The sequence below is a fragment of the Pleurodeles waltl genome, chromosome 1_1 (genome assembly GCF_031143425.1).
Source record: "Pleurodeles waltl isolate 20211129_DDA chromosome 1_1, aPleWal1.hap1.20221129, whole genome shotgun sequence".
Taxonomy (NCBI): Eukaryota; Metazoa; Chordata; class Amphibia; order Caudata; family Salamandridae; genus Pleurodeles; species Pleurodeles waltl.
The window spans coordinates 2,104,550-2,125,527 of record NC_090436.1 but is presented as its reverse complement, the minus strand read 5'-3'; the positions used below and the strand labels follow the sequence as shown (position 1 = coordinate 2,125,527).

Sequence of the window (20,978 nt, the reverse complement as noted above, 5' to 3'; positions counted from 1 at the left end):
ACTTACATTGTATTAAAATTGTTTTATTTTAAGCTTCATTGTCCTAAAACAATTTTTATGTTTTTCAGTCCAGTAGGTAAAAAAAGTATCACGAGTGGAATATAAAGAGCGGGAATCACTGTAAAATTGTCATTGAGAAAGACAAATGTCATGACAGCTATCGCTCCATCAAAACGTTCTGAGGCAACAGCCGATCCATCCCGACTTGCAAACACGTACATGAGAAGTATTGTATACAGACTGGAGAGAAGTTAACTCACTGAGTGCGTTCTTTGAATGTTTTTGATGTGGGAAGATAATTTAATGCACACGGCTGTTTCCTCTGCATAGTATGGGACCACACACCAAGGAAGTGGTTTGTGTCTGATTCATTTGATACCCTTTACCACTTGAAGGAACTTCAACAAGCCAGATTCTGTGCACAATACATAGTACGTGCTCTGAATGTGATAATGTCTTCCATGTAACAACGACTGACTAACTGAGCAATAAAAAATCCACATAGGGGCTGAACCTTGAAGAGACAATATAAAGTTTTAACTCTAATCTGACATCAGGAAATTTTCAGGCAAGAGATTCCTTTCCTGTCTGAAATTCTGTATATAAGATATTTGTCTAATTCCTGTAAAGTAAGAATACTAGCATTCTATATCCAGTGTAAAAAGGAGCCCACCACTACCTCTCATGGATTGGTTAGGGCGGTTACACCATTACTGAACATCCAGAACTTAATGGATTTACACACAATGTACGCAAACTGGGGAGACATGCCAAGGCCATGACAATGTCAAGCAGAGTCCATATAAATGTACTGAAGGAGGGAAGGATAATTGTTAAATCATAACACACAACAGCGGAAGAGCTATATAAATATTCTGAATGAAAAGAGAAGTTGATTAAATGTCAAAGGACTCAGACTGGTGAAAAAACATATGGATGTGAATGTGACATGGCTATGAGACAAATCCATGCACTATCCATACATCAGAGGATTCACACTGGGAGAAACATTTGAATGTTCTGAATGTGGCAAAGTTTGCAATACATCACCTGAGCTTTTGCAATATCAGAAAACTCACACCAATGAGAAACGTGTCAGTGTTCTGACTACAACAAGGCATACAATCCTAAGAATTCTGTAATTCAGCATCAAAGAACTCTAGGAAGAAAACTTGTAAAGGCTGTAATGTGACAACGTTTTCATTTAAGAAAGTTCTCTAACCCTACACCATCAAGAAGACACTGTCCTGACTGTGACAACACTTTCACAAGAAGGATGACACTATCCATTCATCAGAAAACTCACACTGGAGAGAAATCCTATAAATGTTCTGAATGTGACAAGGATTTCACACAAAACTGTGTTCTAGTCACACATCAGAGAATTCACACTGGGATGAAACCATATAAATGTTCTGTTTGTGATGAGGCATTTATATTTAAGAGTAATCAATCTATACATCAGAAAACTCACACTGGGGAAGAAAAACTATATAAATGTTCTGAATGTGAGAAGACTTTCATTGAAAAGAGTAAACTGTTGGTACACGAGAGAACTCACATTGGGAAGAAACCATATAAATGTTCCGAATGTGACAAGGCTTTCCTAAGAAAACATGCATTATCCATGCATCAAAGAATTCACACGGGGGAGAAACCATTCAAATGTTCTGAATGTGACAAAGCTTTCACGCTAAAAGGTACACTAACCGTGCATCAGAGAGTTCACACTGGGGAGAAACCATTTAAATGTTCTGAATGTGATAAAGCTTTCGCTATAAAAGGTTCACTATCCATACATCAGAAAGTTCACTCTGGGGAGAAACCATACAAATGTTCTGAATGTGACAAGGCTTTTAAATATAAGAGTTATCAATCAGTACATCAGAGAACTCATACTGGGGAGAAACCATTTAAATGTTCTCAATGTGACAAGGCTTTCACACAGATCGGTAGCCTATCCATACACCAAAGAATTCACACCGGAGAGAAACCATATAAATGTTCTGAATGTTGCAAGGTTTTCACACAACAAAGTGCACTGTCCTCACATCACAGAATTCACAGTGAGGAGAAACCATTTAAATGTTCAGAATGTGATAAGGCTTTCAGGACGAAAAAAGAACTATCACGCCATCACAGAACTCACACTGGGGAGAAACCATATGAATGTTCTAAATGTGACAAGGTTTTCACACAAAGGAGTGGACTAACTAGTCACCAGAGTATTCACACTGGGGAGAGACCATATCCATGTTCCGAATGTGACAAGGCTTTTAGACAAAAGGCTGTTTTACTGCTACATCACCGTACTCACACGGGGGAAAGACCGTATAAGTGTTCTGAATGTGACAAGACTTTCACTCAAAAGAGTTCACTATCTCTTCATGAGATAACTCACACTTAAAGAATAAATCTATAAACCTTCTGAATTTTATAAGTCTTCCAAATGCAAGTGCATACTAACCCATCATAGACCTCACACTGAAGAGAAACTGAAGAAATGTTCTGAAAGTGACAAGGCTCTCCATCAAAAATGTAATCTTTTGCTTCATCGGAGAACTGACACTGGCGAGAAGCCATAAAAATGTTCTGAATGTGACAGGGCTGTAAAATATATTAGTGCGTATTCCAACATCAGAGAACAAGCTGGGGAGAAAGCATGCAACTTTAATGGCCAATCAAGCTTGTGACATTGGGCTATAAGGCTGTAGTGCCTGAGGTTGTAAACCATGTTTCTCTCATGTCAGTTTCACTGCAGTATGATAGTAAAATGGACTTGAACTTTGGAGGTAGTGTTAAATTTGTGAATCTGCATTTATTAGTAGAGTTGCTTGTGTTATTGGGGTACATCACCACATTATAGCACTGCATCTGTACAGTGTTTCCATTTAATATTGCAGTCAATGAACTGGACTTTTATGTAATGTTCATTCTGATATGGAGCCAGGTCGCCACATCGAAGTGCTATTTGGGGGTAGATATGCAACTGTTTGCAGTGATATTAAAATAAAAATGAAATATACAAATGAACACCCTGTAGCAAAAACAGGGAAATGGTGAAGCTCTGCTTGAAGCAGTTACTTCTACCATAAAGGTTCACATATCACAGCCACGCCTCCATAGGGTAAGCGATCTTGTAAAACAGCTAGAAAGTGAGTTCAGGCAGTCAAGAGCGACAAGTTGTTATACATCTGTGTTTCCCTTCTTTTCTATTTCCGTTCAGGTCATATTCCCCATAAAAAGTAAAATGGTGTGATATGCGGCATGGGGAAAAAAATTATGAACATGTTTTAAACGTGTTCCAATCCATCAGCGTCCTCTACCAGTATATACACCTACCCATCATTCTTCATGCGTTAAAAACTTTTACAATCTATAAGGAGATCTGGGTTCTAGAGCTTGTGGAAAGACTGAGAATATGATATATGGAGTACTGTTGTTGAAATTTCTTTTGAAACAAATTTACTCTTGAAAGGACTTGTTCGTAGCCACGGAAGCAGACTACAGTGCTTGGGCTCCCGGTTGTTGGGTCCCTCTGCTGAAAGCGGCTGTACTGCCGTCCAGCTGGGCACTGGCTTGGTGAAAGTTAGCAGATCCTTGTAGGAACATTCCCTCTTCCCTGCTTCTACCTGAGTCACCACCATTCTGAGTGTTGCAGGCGCATGGCTTGGGGAGCTCTGGGGAGGAGAGAGCTCAGGCACTCATCCATGTTCTTGTCTGCAGGAACCCAGAGGCAGCATTTGGAAATGGTTTCCGGGTGATCTTGCTTGACTGTTCAAGGCTTGGTCGCCCTAAAAGAAAGCACCATAGTTCAGAGAAGTGACATTCTGAAATATTGATGGTGATAGCGGCTGATAGGTAGATCTATGATTTTGTTCTTATTGTCTCACAGGTGCAAACTGTATGGACTTAATTCCAGCTGTATACTAATCTGGCCACCCGGGACTGTGTGCACATGTTTAAAACTGTTTCAGACCAATCAAGTCAGAGCAAATGAGTTGATAACTTTTAAGTGCTACAAATGTTAAGAAGCTATCAGAAGCATTTGAAATTAGAGTTAGTTTTTTGCTGTTTTCTAAATGCAGTTAATGTAGGCGAGTGAAAAGTTTCTATCCACATTTGTATTCACGGGCCTCCATTTTTTACTGTCATCTCACCTAAAGTAAAGCATGATGATAGTAAACAAACTATACAACAGAAATGTAGTTTCATCTCTGTCGGGCAGAAGGCAGACCTCAGAGGCAGACTTCATATTAGTCCTCTTGCAGAGTTATCCTTTGATTATTTTGTGTAATGCAAATTCCTAAATGACTAACTACTTTTTGTTTTCTGTAATGAATGTATTTTTTAATAAACCCTTAAGTTTTAAGTTGGATCTTTGTATTGTGTAGGTTTGTTTATTAGCCTTGGACTCGTGGTGCTCGAATGTGAATTTACCTTGAAAAATTGAGAGACGAGGTGTTTGGCAAAACAGGAACAGCTTGTTTAATTAAACATTACGGCCAGGAGAGCATTTACGATAACGGGGTCTAAAGACGGCCTTGATGTACAATTGATGTGACCGGTGTTTAATACATTTCTCTGGGCACTATAAAACAATTTAATCATTGCTTTTTAGGTCAAGAATGTGGGACATTGTCTTGGAGTCATAAATAAGGTCCCTGATGACAAATGCAGATGGGCCTTGACCTTGCGTGATGACCGCATGTTTCCGTACGTGCAGTGTTCTGAATGGCTGAGTGTTCCTAACTACATGCGGCATCTGACTTTATGGTGTTTTGGGAATGTGTGCACCGCTCCAACCATGTGCGATTTATTGGGGCCAATCTCCTGGAACCATGTGGTGTTGCTGTGCCTATCTGTGGGATTGGTCTGACTTTCCTTTTCACTTGTTTGTCTGCTGGCTACGTGCTGCCCCACCTGTGACCTGTCAATCAGTAACCTCAGAACTAGGTTTCAGAACTTGCCTGACCACATATTTCTCTGTCCGGGTTGACGGAGAGTTCATGGCGGGTGAATTTGATAATAGTGATGTGATTTTGTTTTTATTTGTGAAAGCATCATGGTGTATATTGACATCAACTTTTTCTGTATTAACATTCCCTCCCTCTAATTTTCAACTACACCATCTAACACATACTTCATGACAGTTACTTTATTGGGGGCTTGTTGTTCTACTTCCCTAGTAACTTGTATTCTACCCAATTTCAGGACTGCGTTTTTACACGTGCAGGAAACCACAGGAAAAAACAATAATAGTATGAATACGGGCAACAATGACGTGTACAGACCAGTCAGCCATCGGGGGAGCCAGGAGAACCAGGTTGTGAACCACTCCTGCTCAGGGGCACCTTCCTCCTCATGCGTGCCAGTTTGTAAACGGTGCAATACTTGGATGGCAAAAGTCAGAGTTTTGTTCTGAATGTCATTGCCTGGTATATACATGCAGCAGAAGGCACCGATTTTGGAACACACCCCTCCCTCCATTGCAGTCATTATGTCCAACACATACTGATGTTGCATCACCATGAGGCGGATGGCTCTCAGTTCTTCCTTGATCAAATTAAGGCCAAGCTCAGTGCTGTTCATCATCTTGAGCATTTCCCACCTAATTATTTGTAACCAGTGGGCGTTAGTTTTTGTCTGCACAGTAAATACGGCTATAGACCCTCCTGCTGATATTTGTGCATCACAGAACAGTCTGAATTTCTTTTGGTATGTCCTTGTACTGAGCCCAACCTAAATAATCAGCAGTTCTTTTTTCTCGAGTCTGATGCAACAGAGTTGTCTTCTTGTTTAGCAGGTGTTGGTACAAATCTGACAGATCTTCTCCGGGAATGACCAGGGTTGGGGTGTGTATGGTGACGAAGGAGCAAAGGCCACACCATCCGGATACGAGCTGTGTGTGGGCAAAATTGCTGCTTTGCCAGTAGGTGTCCATCAGCACGGAGGTGGCCCGTTGCATGTCCAGAATGTGCAGGATTGTGCCACAGTTTTTGTTTTTACCCAGTGGAACTGTTCCTTTACTTCTAAAACACAAGGAATACAGTGTGAGTTTCTGTAGAATTAGGGGTTGCCACTTTCCTGCTGTCCACATATATCTATCACCTCAATGTCCCTTATTCCTTGGCATGGGGTATCTATGCTGTTATTCAACCTTCCCCTATAAGACTCATTCCCCTTCGTATTATCGAGGTGGATGGCCCTACACTGGAACTCCATGTCTGGGGTCCATTTGTTATTAAAGAAGACAGCCCCAGACACACTAAGTGCCACCCTGGGACCACAGATGGAAGTGGGTGTGTTCGTGCATTGGTTTGGTGATTGTGCCACCGAGGACAGGCAACATTTCTTTTTGATATAGGGTTATTTCCCAACTTTTCTTTCTCGTTTGTTCCCCCCCCCCCCACCCCACTCCCCTTTAATCTTCACAATCACCTGGAACCTTGGGATACACCTTCAGAGCCCTGTAAAAGAAAAAGAAAACAAAATCACATTACACACTACCGGTGTTCGGTGAAGGAAAAAGGAACCTAATAGAAGAGGTTCATATACTCTCCGCCGTTTTTCTGCTGTTGCTTTCTCCCTTGGAGGGCTCTGGCAGCCACACTCCCTGGTTCCACCCCTACAAAGGAAGCAGGATAAGAAAGATATAATTAAACCACGCCTGTCAAGATCTAGGAGGACAACACCCTCTTCAGAAGTTGTACACCACTACCAATAAAACAAAGGATAGCTCCTTAAATATTGTTTTTTGTTGTGTATCACCATATTATCCAATAAAGGAGACAACATTTCACAACCAACCAAGCCTCCGAAGCCATATCTCCGACCCTCCCTTTCACAGTGGTTTTGCTACTTCCAAGGATCTTTTTCCTGGAACGTCTCAGGCCATACAGTATCCTCTCCTATGGTGCCCCTCCTGCTCATCCTATTTAGCTCCATTTGAATATCGCTAGGCTTGGTGAAGAGGTACAGTGCTGTGGGATTGGTCTTGCATCGGATTCACTACGACTCTATGGGGTTCTACTCTGTTGTGTTGTATCTTGGGCCTAATCCTGTATAGATATAGGTAGAGAAGACATTTTCCTTTTCAGGGGCTACCTCTTGGGACAAGTAAAGCCTGGCTGCACCTACTGATTGCAGTATCAGCGAACAGACCTAACAAGACCCGACTGATGTCTTGGAACCCACGGGGTCATGTGCTGATACCATGCGTTGTGAAGAGGGCGCTGTGTTGCTCTGGTGGAATGCTAGTGTTGGGTGCGGTGTAATTATAGGTGACATGAGAGGGGTCCCTACGCAAGCGCAGTGACAATTTCTGGATGGACTCCATGAGTGGATGCGGCAGCAACCACAGTAAACAGAAGGTTTACAAATGTGCAACGATACATAACTTATAAAGCATTGCAGGTCTTGAGATGAATCCAGGGGAGGTGTCTGTAGTCCTCTGGTGATGGGGGGTTTCTTAATTATGGCAGTTCAAAAAAGAAGTTCATGGTGCAGTTTGCAGTTCTTGATGTGGTCGCTGAAGAAGTGATGGTCTGCTGTAGAGGTGGTGCACTTGACTGCTCGATTGCAGACCTGTTAGGTAAGAGCAAGGTTTGGTTTGTTATTTTAGAAAACATTGCATCCTTGCATGTCGTCGCCAATCGTTTCTTGGGGTTCCTGGGCTTTTCTTGGGAGCTGTGTTTCTTCCACACTATATTTCGCACAATTTTGATGAGACACTGTAAAGTGGTCCCACTCAGGGTATCTATTTTGAAAACAGTGGGTTATTGTTCAGGGACATATTTATTTTTATGGGTTGTGGGTCTCCCCCCGCTCCGTGACTGACTGGGTGTACATCGGTAAAGCATTTTTTACAGGGTGATCTTGTGAGCATGTGTAGGAAAGTACCATCTTTCTTGGCATGTTACCCCCAATTTTACTTGTGTGTCAGTTTGTTTTTTCCTGTCTCACTGGGATCCTGCTAGCCAGGACCTCAGTGTTCATAGTTTGTGGCCTAAATGTGTCTGCCTGTATAGTGCCCAACTGTGTCACTGAGGCTCTGCTAATCAGAACCTCAGTGCTCATGTTCTCTCTGCCTTTAAAATTGTCACTATAGGCTAGTGACTACATTTACCAATTCTTATAAGTCCTTAGTATATTGTGCCTAGGTACCCAGGGCATTGGGGTTCCAGGAGATCCATATGGGTTGCAGCATTTCTTTTGCCACCCATAGGGAGCTCAGACAAACCCTTACACAGGACTGCCATTGCAGCCTGCGTGAAATAACGCACACGTTATCTCACAGCCATTTTCACTGCACTTAAGTAACGTATAAGTCAACTATGGTGGTCATTACAACCCTGGCGGACTGTGTTAAAGATGCGGTAATACCGCAAACAGTCAGACGGACAAAAAAAGGGAATTATGACCTTGGCGGAAACCGCCAACAAAGACAGCCACTTTAACACACCGCCCGCCACGCCGGTACAGACAAGCAGCGCGGCGGTCACCGCCAACAGACAGGCGGGAGACAATGTACCGCCCACAGTATCACAACAGGCCAATCCGCCACCTTTTCCGGGGCGGATTCACCGTGGATAAAAACACGGCGGAAACAGCTTTTGCTATGGGAAAACGCTCACCTTCTACACATCCCACGAGGAACGACGACTCCATGGAGCCGGAACTCCAAATACTACCTGCCCTTGTCTTTCTGCTCCTTCACGACCAACAGCGACGTAGGCGCAGAAGATACCGGTGAGTACTGCACCTACGACACGGGGAGGGGGGAGGCAAAAGTTAGGGGAACACCCACCAAACACCTCCACCCCCACCCTCGCATAGTACAACATACACACCAATGCAGTCACAAAAAGAACAGTAACAACCCACAATCCCCCCGGAAGAATGCAAAGACAATGCGTATTTCGGGCAAACATTATAATGTGCCAATATACATGTCATACAAAAATATACAAATATATGTATTCCAAAATCACTCATATTTACATAAATAATCCGATAAGTATTGCAGATATGTACACAACAATGTCCGTGCACAAACAGTCCAAAAATGCATGGGCGAGGCCCACAATAGATACCTGACCAAAATCCGAGAGAACACTGCCGGGGCATCAGATAGAAACACTACAGGCACCTCAGGAGGAAGGGAAGGGGGGGCACCTCAGCCAGATAAATGCAAAGCCAGATCCACGACGGGGCTCCATGCCCATTGATGTATCCTGGGGAGTGCAAAGCTACAGTCTCTCAAGTATCTACAGTGGGTGGCTTGCCCACTGTTCAATCCTGGGGAGTGCAAAGCCACAGTCTCTCAAGTCTCTACAGTGGGTGGGTTGCCCACTGTGCCATCCTGGGGAGTGCAAAGCCACAGTCTCTCAAGTCTCTACAGTGGGTGGGTTGCCCACTGTTACATCCTGGGGAGTGCAAAGCCACAGTCTCTCAAGTCGATGCAGGTCCATACTGGTACTGGGGGGTGACTGGTGCCCAGACTGGATGAGTCACCCCGTGAAAGGTAGTGTCCTGTCACTGTCCCAGCTGCACATGGGATAAGGATGCCTGATGTGGTGGGCCATTCATTCCTACCCGATGCATTGCCCTGTTCAGCGGCGCTTTGCCATGGCGGTCTCTGGACTGTTCAGCGGTGCTTTGCCATGGCGGTTTCTGGTCTGTTCAGCTGTGCTTTGATATGGCGGTCTTTGCCCTGTTCAGCGGTGCTTTGCCATGGCGGTCTCTGGACTGTTCAGCGGTGCCTTGCCATGGCGGTCTTTGCCCTGTTCAGCGGTGCTTTGATATGGCGGTCTCTGGACTGTTCAGCGGTGCTTTGACATGGCAGTTCTGGACTGTTCAGCGGTGCTTTGCCATGGCGGTCTTTGCCCTGTTCAGCGGTGCTTTGCCATGGCAGTCTCTGGACTGTTCAGCGGTGCTTTGACATGGCGGTTCTGATACGGACATTGGTGTGTGGCATGACGATCTCCACACTGGACATTGGTGTGTGGCATGATGATCTCCATACTGGACATTGGTGTGTGGCATGACGATTTCCACACTGGACATTGGTGTGTGGCATGACGAAGTCCACACTGGACATTGGTGTGTGGCATGACGATCTCCATACTGGAGATTGGTGTGTGGCATGACGATTTCCACACTGGACATTGGTGTGTGGCATGACGATCTCCATACTGGACATTGGTGTGTGGCATGACGATCTCCATACTGGACATTGGTGTGTGGCATGACGTTTCATCATTGCCCAGCGGGGCTGTGGCATCCTGGCCCCACCTGGGCTGTGTCTTGTGCGGTGGACTCAGGACCAGTGATGATACTTGGGCCCTCCTGGGCTGTGTCTTGTGCGGTGGTCTCAGGACCAGTGACGATACTTGGGCCCTCCTGGGCTGTGTCTTGTGCGGTGGTCTCTGGACCAGTGACGATACTTGGGCCCTCCTGGGCACTGTCTCTGGCGGTGGGCTCTGGACCAGTGACGGCGGTTGTGTCTGGACCGCCAGAAATGATGGCGCACTTCTCCACCGTGACACTCACAACAGGCTGGGCAGACTTCCTCGGGACCTTCCCCACCTTTTTTGGAGTTACAGCTGACTCACCAATCGCCTTCGATCCCATTTCACTTGTTGTCCCACCAGGAGTCTTGACACGGTCCCGTCGTCCACTCTCCAATTTCGGAGCCTTTACAGGGGGTGGGCTGCCAGTGCCTTGGCTCCGGGTCCTACTTCCTGCCCTGGTGGACGGTGCACTCCAAAAACCTGGAACACGCACCACTGGTACTGGTGGCTTTTTGGCTGAGGCGCTACGACGGGACTGATGAATTGGAGGGGGTGGTGGGGGCAAAAAGGTCAATTTGACAGAGGAACAGTTTCTGACGAACACTGGGATGGGTAGCTGGAGGGGGTCTGGGAGTGGAAGAAGAGGAGGTGGTTGTAGGAGGTGTCACTTTAGCTGTTTTGGGTGCAGGTGCAGGTACTGGAGGCTGTCGTGAGGTGGATGGATGTTGGGTGAGTGATTGCCGGCGTTTGGGTACTTTGGGAGGGGGCGTCACAGACACACTGGGAGAGGACACAGGGGACGTGTAAATGGCAGTGGAGGTGGTGAGTGCAGGTGAGCGGCGTGTGGTGCTGGGTGTGCTGGTGCGAGTCCTAGTGCCTGTAGATGTGGTGCATGCAGGTGTGTGTGTAGACGAGACTGGGAGGGAGGAGGGAGAAGAGGAGGAGGGGGACACAGTGGAGACAGTGGATGTTGCTGTGTCTGAATGGGTGTGATGCTTGTGTGAGTGCCTGTGGGATGTGTGGTGCCTATGTTTGCCTGAGCTACTTTTGTGTGTTGACTTGTGTGCATGCTGGTCTGTAGGTGTGCTTGGGATGGGCTGGGGTACAGGGGATTGGGTCTGGGTGGAGGAAGTTGGAGGGATGAGGCTGGACACAGGGACAATGGCTGCCATCAGTGCTGAGGCCAGAGATTGCAGGGTTCGCTGAAGGACAGCCTGACCAGAATGAATGCCCTCCAGGATGCATTACTGTGTTGCAACGCCCTTTCTACACCCTGGATGGCATTCACAATGGTAGACTGCCCAACAGTGAGTGACGTGAGGAGGTCAATGGCCCCCTCACTGAGGGCAGCAGGGGTGACTGGGGCAGGGCCTGAGGTGCCTGGGGCGAAGGTGATGCCCACTCTCCTGGGTGAGCGGGCACGGGGCGAACGCTGAGGGGCTGCTGGGAGGGCGGTGCTGATAGGGTGGGTGGCGGCTGTACCTGTAGAAGTGGGGCGCACAGATGGTGCCGCCAACACAGGGGTGCTCACATCGGCGGACGAGTCTGTGTCGCTGGTTGGTGATCCGGTGGCCGACGTGAAGCTCCCCTCGCCCTCCGTCCCACTGGTGTATTCAGAGTCTGTGGTGTGGCCCTCCATGGCCATGTGGGATGCAGCTCCCTCGTGCTCCGGTGCCACTGTACCTCCACCTGTTGATGCTGATGTACAAAAGGACAGGGAGAGTAGTAAAAGGGGGGGAGACAGAACAAAGAGAGTTTTAGTGCATGGCATACCGCTACCGTTGGCGGACAAGACAGACACAGCAGCCCCATGCAGAACGCCGCGCTCCTGCCCTCTGCACATGCAATTTCTGGGGTATGGCCTACATGGCATTGGTGGAAATCTGCGCACATGGATGCCACAGGGGCAACTATACCTCAACTTGATAATTTACTGAGGTGGGGTAGAGTGCCACATGGCCTACATTACGGAGGGACCTTGCCTACCTAACTCGCCCTGGCCTAGGGACACCCAGAGCCCACCTCCCCCACCCAGGCACCTCCACTGCACGCAAAGTCCGCAGAATGAGAGTGTACTCACCCCTTTGTGTCTGCTGTGATGTCCTTAAGCACCCATCCAACTCCGGGTAGGCCACCGCCAGGATCCGGAACATCAGGGGGGTCATGGTACGACGGGCACCCCTCCCACGTTGGGAGGCCATCCTCAGCTGAGCTCCGCCGTCTTCTTGCTGCAGCGGCGAATGCCCCGTCTCTGGTGGGCCCCCAGGGTCCGGACCTCCTTGCCGATGGCACGCCAAATGTCCCTCTTCTGGTGGGCACTGACCTACATGACATGCACAAGGAAAGAGGAACAGTCTTTACCAACTGCACCATCAATGTGAGTGGCCCCCTCCCTACTCTGACCATGTGGCCCATTTATTCCCATGCTTTACTGTAGTATGACTTCTGCCCCCTTCCCTCTTCCACCCAGCCCTGTCCACCCAGGCCTAGCCCCTACAACGTGCTCCCTGTGTACTAACCTGTTGGTCTGGAGGACCGTAGAGTAGCATGTACTGGGGAAGGACCCCATCCACAAGTTTCTCCAACTCTTGTGCAGTGAAGGCAGGGGCCCTTTCCCCAGACGCAGCAGCCATCGTCGCTTCCAGACCGAGGTCACAGCAGCACTAGCAGTGTAGGTCCTCTCCTGTCGAAGGTCAGGTATCTAGTGATTGAACAGATAGAAAATGGTGGTGACATCCGCGGCGGGTACGTCCGCGGCGGGGCGCATCATCACCGCCGGCGCACCTGTTCATTGGCTCCTGGGACCCATAGGGTCCAATGTTAACCAATGCAGCATTGCGCTGCGGTCTACGACCGCCTACCGCGACGGTGTGCAATGCCAGCGCTGTTACCCCACAATCCCATTGTCCCAGTTTAGAGGTCAGGCAGCCGCCATTTCAGGGGCCCACATGGATTCATTTTCAACTGCGTCACACATACTGAGGCCTACACTCAACACACATACAGGAAGGGTTTTGTGTCTGCTGTAGTCTTGTGTGTAACTGTGGGTACATACCTGGAGGAATAGTGACTGGTTCTTCGCTGTTGTCCTTCTTAGGCAACGTCAGCTGGGACATATGAGAAGATGGCGGAATCCTCCGGTGTACCGACCGCTGGTGGACCTGTTGACAAAGGAAGAGAGACATTTAATCGTGACCTACCGGTTTGACCGTGCTACAATCCAGGAACTATGTACCCAGTTGGAGCCAGACCTGATGTCACCAATCCGCCATCCAACTGGAATCCCCCTCTGACGTGCAGGTGCTGTCAGTGCTCCATTTCCTTGCAAGTGGGTCATTTCAAACAACAGTGGCCATGGTATCAGGGATGTCCCAGCCTATGTTTTCCAACGTGTTGTCCAGAGTGGTGTCTGCCCTGCTGAAACACGTAAGGAGATACATCATATTCTCTCAGGTGGAGGATTTGCCTACAGTGAAAGGTGACTTCTATGCCCTTGGACATATCCCCAACGTCATAGGTGCCATTGATGGGACCCATGTAGCTCTGGTCCCCCCCCGCAGGACTGAACAGGTGTACAGGAACAGGAAGAGTTATCATTCCATGAATGTACAGATGGTCTGTTTGGCAGACCAGTACATCTCGCAGGTAAATGCTATGTTTCCTGGCTCAGTGCATGATGCCTACATCCTGCGGAATAGCAGCATCCCTGATATGATGGGTGAACTCCAGAGGCACCATGTATGGCTATTGAGGGACTCTGGTTACCCCAACCTTTCCTAGCTATTGACCCCAGTGAGGAATCCCAGGACCAGGGCAGAGGAACGCTACAATGAGGCCCATGGGCAGACTAGGAGGGTTATTGAACGCACCTTCAGCCTCCTTAAGGCCAGGCTCCATATGACAGGTGGGTCCCTATTCTACTCACCGAAGAAGGTGTGCGACATCATCATCGCCTGCTTCATGCTACATAACTTGGCATTGCGACGCCAGGTGCCTTTTCTGCACAAGGATGATCCAGATGACGGTGTTGTGGCAGCTGTGGAGCCTGTGGACAGTGATGAGGATGAAGCTGAGGAAGACGAAAACGACAACAGGGAGTCAGTCATACAGCAATATTTCCAGTGAGACACAGGTGAGAACATTTTCATTTTTACCATTACATTAACTTTCACACATCTACCTCTTTCCTGTACCGACATTTCACTCACTATTTGTTAACTGAGTTGTCCCCTTCCATTTCAGTTTCACAAATGTGGTAACCTACGTGTCAACTGTTTGCATCCTTGAAGGGCTTGTGATGTGTGACATAGGTATGTTAGCCTTCCAATGGGTAACCCATTATGAAACTGTAATTGATCATACAGATTTAAAAATCATAGACTGACTCCATTTGTTTTTAGTGTGTCAAGGGTGTTTATTTAAGTGCTCAAAAAATGATGGGGGGTTGTAAACTGGTGATGGGTGATGGTGGAGGAATGTCCATGGCAGAGTCCAGTCTATTAGTCTCACAGGTACATTGCACATCTGGGCATTGGAAGTGGAGCTAGGTCAGTTCCGATTTGGACAGGGTAACAAAGTGGGACAGTGGGGGGACAATCAGGGTGGTCTTATTTCCTGGCGGAGGTCTTGCCATCTTGCTCTGTCCTGTTCCTGGATCTCAGGGCCCGCTTGCGTGGTGGTTGTCCGTCTGCAAGGGATGGGGTGCTGGTGTGTTGGTCCTGTGGCGGGGCGTCCTGTCCACTAGCGCTGGCGGAGGTGGTGGGCATTTCATCGTCGTGGCTAGTGTCAGGGGCCCCTTGGAGTGCCACGGTGTCCCTCAAGGTCTTTTGAATGTCCGTCAGCACCCCTACGATGGTGCCCAGGGCGGAGCCGATGGTCCTGAGCTCCTCCCTGAACCCCAAATATTGTTCCTCCTGCAGACGCAGGGTCTCCTGCAACTTTTCCAGGACCGTGGCCATTGTCTCCTGGGAGTGGTGGTATGCTCCCATGATGGAGGAGAGGGCCTCGTTGAGAGTTGGTTCCCTTGGCCTGTCCTCCCTCTGTCGCACATCAGCCCTCCCAGTTCCCCTGTGTTCCTGTGCCTCCTTCCCCTGGACCGTGTGCCCACTACCACTGCCCCCAGGTCCCTGTTGTTGTTGGGGTGGTGGGTTCGCCTGGGTGCCCTGTAGTGGTGGACACACCAATGATTGACCTGTCCTGGGTAGGGAGGTTTGGGCCCGCTGGGTGGGTGCTGTGCTGGTGTTACCAGAGGGTGTAAGCTCGGTGTTGGGCTGTGGCTGGGCAAGGGGAACCGACTGTCCTGAGGCCCACGATGGTCCGGCCTGGTCATCAAGATCCAGTGGGGCAGAGCTGCTGTCGTCACTGTGGGCCTCTTCTGGGGGTGGAGTTGTGTTGTCTGGACCCTCTGGTGTGGTGACGTTCCTTCGGGTTCCTGCGGGGGTATAAGTACATGATTATTGCATGTGTGTGTTTCATGGAGTGCAATGGTTGGGTGTTCGTGAACCCCAGTGCAGGCATTCCTGTGTGGGGGCTTGTGTGCTGATGGTTGGGAGGTGTTGTGGGTCTGTGCAGTGGGCATGTTTTGGTGATGGGTGTCCATGCTTAGTTATGTCATGCAGGTCTTGGGGTTGGGATGGGTGGTTGGTGTCATGGGTAGATGGGTGAGGATTTGGGGTGATAGGGGAGGGTGTGATGGTGGGGGGGTGTTATTTCATGCAGGTAGGGTGGGGAGTATGATGGTTAAGATTAGACTTACCAGTGTCCGTTCCTCCAACGACTCCTCCAAGGCCCTCAGGATGCAAGATGGACAAGACTTGCTTCTCCCATGTTGTTAGTTGTGGGGGAGGAGGTGGGGGTCCGCCGCCAGTCCGCTGTACCGCGATGTGGTGCCTGGATACCGTGGAACGCACCTTCCCCCGTAGGTCGTTCCACCTCTTCCTGATGTCCTCCCTATTTCTTGGGTGCTGTCCCACAGCGTTGACCCTGTCCACTATTCTTTGCCATAGCTCCATCTTCCTGGCTATGGATGTGTGCTGTACCTGTGAGCCAAATAGCTGTGACTCTACCCGGATGATTTCCTCCACCATGTCCCTGAGCTCCTCCTCGGAGAAGCGGGTGTGTCTTTGGCGTGACATGGGGTGGTGTAGGTGATGTGTGGGGTGGTGTATGTGTTGATGAGTGTGGTGAGTGTAGTGGTATGTGATGTTTTGTGCTTGGATGTTGCTTGGATGATGGTGTTGTGCGCCTCTGTGTGATGGGGTTGTCTGTTCTGTGCTGTCTCTCTGGCCTTCTCTCTGAATTTTTGGTAGTAGGGGTTTGTGGGTGATGTGGGTGTGTGTTTTATATAGTATTGGGTGTGTGGGAGTGGTTTGTGTATGTGTGTCAGGTGTGTGTATTTCAAATTGTCCAATGTGGCGGTGTTTTGGAGATGTGTGTGTATTTTGAGCGCGGCGGTGTATACCGCCAATGGAATATCGCGGTTAAAAGACCGCTGCGTGGATTCGTGGGTCGTAATGGCATGGGCGTGTTTCTGTTGGCGTGGAGGTGGAGGATGTGTTTCTGCCAGTTTCTCGCTGACCTTTGGTGTGGCGGTATTGTGTGGGTGTCTGAATTTCGGCGGATTCCGTGATGTGTGTCATAATAGCTGTGGTGGTCTGCCGCAGCGGTGTATTGGCGGTCTTCTGCACAGCGGTAAGCGCCTTATACCGCCAATATTGTAATGACCCCCTATATGTCTAACCTTCACTTGCTGAAGGTTAGGTGCAAAGTTACTAAGTGTGAGGGCACCTACAGGTGCCCCCACAAAGTTCATGGCCACTTCCCCGGACTTTGTGAGTGCGGGGATACCATTACATGCGTGCACTACATATAGGTCAATACCTATATGTAGCTTCACAATGGTAACTCCGAATATGGCCATGTAACATGTCTAAGATAATGGAATTGTCACCCCATTCCAAATCTGGTATTGGCTCCACTATGGACCCCCAGTACTGCCAAACCAGCTCTCTGGGGTTTTCTCTGCAGCTACCACTGCTGCCACCTCACAGACAGGGTTCTGTCCTCCTGGGGTCTGGGCAGCCCAGTCCCAGGAAGGCAGAACAAAGCATTTACTCTGAGAGCAGGGTGTTACACCCTCTCCCTTTGGAAATAGGTGTTAAAGGCTGGGGAGGGGTAGCCTCTCCTAGCCTCTTGAAATGCTTTCAAGGGCACAGATGGTGCCCTCCTTGCATAAGCCAGTCTACACCGGTTTAGGGGACCCCAAGTCCCTGCTTTGGTGCGAAACTGGACAAAGGAAAGGGGAGTGACCACTCCCCTGTCCATTACCACCCTAGGGGTGGTGCCCAGAGCTCCTCCAGTGTGTCTCAGATCTCTGCCATCTTGTTTCCAGAGGTGTGAGGGCACTCTGGAGGCCTCTGAGTGGCCAGTGCCAGCAGGTGACATCATAGACCCCTCCTGATAGGTGCATACATGACTAGTTGACCAGTCCTCTTCTGAGGGCTATTTAGGGTCTCTCCTGTGGGCTTCTCATCAGATTACGACTTGCAAGAATCCAGCAGGACTCCTCTGCACTGCTCTCTTCGACTTCTGCCAAGGATCGACTGCTGACTGCTCCAGGACGCCTGCAAAACTGCAACAAAGTCGCCAGAAGACTACCAGCGACATTGTAGCGCCTAATCCTGCCGGCTTTCTCGACTGTTTCCTCGTAGTGCATGCTCAGGGGCTGCCTGCCTTCACCCTGCACTGGAAGCCACGAAGAAATCTCCTGTGGGTCGACTGAATCTTCCCCCTGCTTCAGCAGGCACCAAACTTCAGCCTCACCGGTACTCTGGGTCCCCTGTCATCCTGGCGAGCATGGCCCCTGGAACACAGGTGGTGGACCCAAGTGACCCAGACTGTCCAAAGGTCCAACTGTCTGAATTTGGAGGAGGTAAGTCCTTGCCTCCGCTCCCTAGACAATAATCCTGTACACCGTGTGATCTGTAGCTACAAGGGCTTCAGTGCAGATTTCTAAGAAATCCTGCATGCATAGCCGAGTCTAGGTCCCCAGCATTCTGTCCTGCGATGCTCATCTCCCTGTGTTGAACTCCGGTGTCGTGGGAATTCTGTTTGCAGTTTTGAGACGACCGCCGTGTTCAGTCTTCTTGAACCCGTTTTCAAGGACTTCTGTGGGTGCTTCCTTCCTTTCAGTGGGCTCTCTACGTTGCTGAGGGCCCCCTCTGTCTCCTCTCCCAAGTGGCGACATCCTGGTCCTTCCTAGTACTGGGCAGCACCCTTTTTCTCCAACCGGAACTCTTGCAAGTAGCAAGGCTTGTTTGCAGTATTTTGCCAAGGAAACAACTGCACCCTCCAGCACGCCGTGGGAGATCTTCTGCATGAAGAAGAACCTCCTTTCGTTGGTTCAAAACCAGCATCTTCTTCCAACCGGAGGCAGCCATTTTGCACCTTCATCCGGGGTTTAGTGGGCTCCTGCCCCCCCTGGACATTTTAGAGACTCTTGGACTTGGTTCCCTTCTTTTGCAGGTCTTCAGGTCCAGGAATCCACCTTCCGCGCTTTGCAGTCTGTTGTGGTCCTTGCAAAATCCTTTATCACGACTTTAGTGTGTTTTGGGGGAAATAGTAGAAAACCGGGTCCGGCGGTTTCCCGCCGGATTTACCCCGGCTGGGCGAATCCGCCATGGCGGCGCTGGGATTCTGACCCCCTTACCGCCAGCCTGTTTCTGCCAGTTGCCACCGCCAGGAAGAAGCTGGCGGTAACGGGTGTCTAGGAGCCCCTGGGGGCCCCTGCACTGCACATGCTCACACTCCCAACAAGCCTCTACACACTACACTTGCCTAGGGGTGCATTCATGGTTCGCATTCCACTTTCTTAGTATATGGTTTGTGTTGCCGCTAGGCCTATTGCATCCTATTGTGTTTTACAGTGTTTGCACTACTGTCTGACTATTTTACTTACCTGATTTGGTTATTTGTGTATATTTTGTGTATGTTACTCACCTCCTAAGGGAGTATATCCTCTGAGATATTTTTGGCACATTGTCACTAAAATAAAGTACCTTTATTTTTAGTAACTATGAGTATTGTCTTTCTTATGATATAGTACCTATATGATATAAGTGGTATTGCATGAGCTTTGCCTGTCCCCTAGTTCAGCCTTGGCTGCTCTGCTATAGCTACCTCTATCAGCCTAAGCTGCTAGAACACTACTACACTCTACTTATAAGGGATAACTGGACCTGGTATAAGGTGTAAGTACCCTTTGTACCCACTACAAGCCAGGCCAGCCTCCTACAGCATGTGGGTGATTTCAGTTGTTAGCTAGTGCTCTGTGGGTGTCAGCAGCCCTCTGGTATCCTGTCCTTCTTAGTGTGTGCATGGTGTGTTATCGTTGCGGCATTTTCTTTTGACCTAAACCTGCGTGAGGTGATGTACAAAGAGAAGGCATGTCGCAACTGATTGTTATTCCAGCGTGCCCTGAGCTCAGGACTATACCCCTCTAGTCCTGGTATGTGATGTACAATGTGACCATCCCTAGTGCCGCCTAGTGTCTTGCTCTTCCCTTTTTCTAGGGACGTCGTTTGGGCTAGCTTTGGGCTTCTTTTAATTGGTCTTTGAAAGCTTCCCTAGATCTTCACATGATCTGTTATCTCAATTGTTGTGAACCGAAGGGGGTCGGAGAGTTGTTCTGTGGCTTTCGTGTGCCTCTGATATTGCGGTGTCCAAGATTGGGATTATTGCTTCCTACAGATGGTGTGTGTAAAGTCTTTGTGTTCGCTGATTGTTAGGCCTGATCCGGGGATGCGCATATCTCTGCGCTCTCTTTTGCTCTTTGCTGTGATGGATCTTTTTGTACTCCCTTTCCCTCGGCACCCCCTCTCCCTTAGGTGACATCTTTCCCAGAATATTCAGACCTGCAGCTCCCGGCTGTGGCCAGGAATTTATAACCAGTGACATGCTTCTTTAGTTATTTTGGAGGGGGATGACCTTGCGAGCAGGCTTAGGTTACTTAGTAAACTTTGAGGGAAAGAAAGAGGCAGAATATTGCTACATGGAGAGTCTGTTGCAAGGACAAGAACTCCTTGAATTTTGTCCAAATGAGGGTAATGGACTGGGACGGCTGGCTGTTCAGGTGTACACCCCCTTTTACGGACTCTGCATCATGCAGTGCTTCGCAATCTGATGGAATGCTGTGTATGGGGTCTTCACTATCCCATGCGTACAGAATCCTGGCTCCCGACACTGGAGGACAGCTTTGTTTTGGAATTAAAAGGGAGCCACTATTTGGCTAGAAGCCATTTAGCTCTTTCGGGACACTGTTGGGACCATGCGCCATGAAGCAATTTTGGTCCTGGGCTGGGCGCAAGAATGGAGACTTTCTGATTTGGTGATCAGAACCGCCCCAATTGACTTGTGGGTGCAGGGACCTGGGTGCCTGCTTTTAAGCACTGGTTAGGGAGCCACCCTCGTCAGACTGCTCTCCCCTGTGGTGTGGCCAGCCGCAGAGTGGGGCCTATGCTCCCGGAGGTACCCTGAATGGCGGACTCTAGTGAGGATACCCAATCGACAAAATGCGTACAGCAGCCCTGAGCTTCCTGAACAAAGACTTGAATCCTTAATGTTATCTCGTTTGGTCCTTCTTTTGAATTTTGGTACAATGAATTTTTGAGGTGTGCATGAAATGGA

At 48.8% G+C, this 20,978-nt stretch overlaps 1 protein-coding gene across 1 annotated transcript in view; it reads left to right on the top strand.

Annotated features, from left to right (window-relative positions):
- The window catches only part of LOC138291607 (uncharacterized), a 336,430-nt gene that overhangs the window by 87,959 nt on the left and 227,493 nt on the right, over positions 1 to 20,978 (top strand). The window contains exon 4 of the mRNA XM_069230322.1: positions 69 to 2,396. Coding sequence (XP_069086423.1) covers positions 1,277 to 2,396 — 1,120 coding nt within the window. The 5' untranslated portion in view covers positions 69 to 1,276. The remainder of the gene's footprint in view (positions 1 to 68; positions 2,397 to 20,978) is intronic.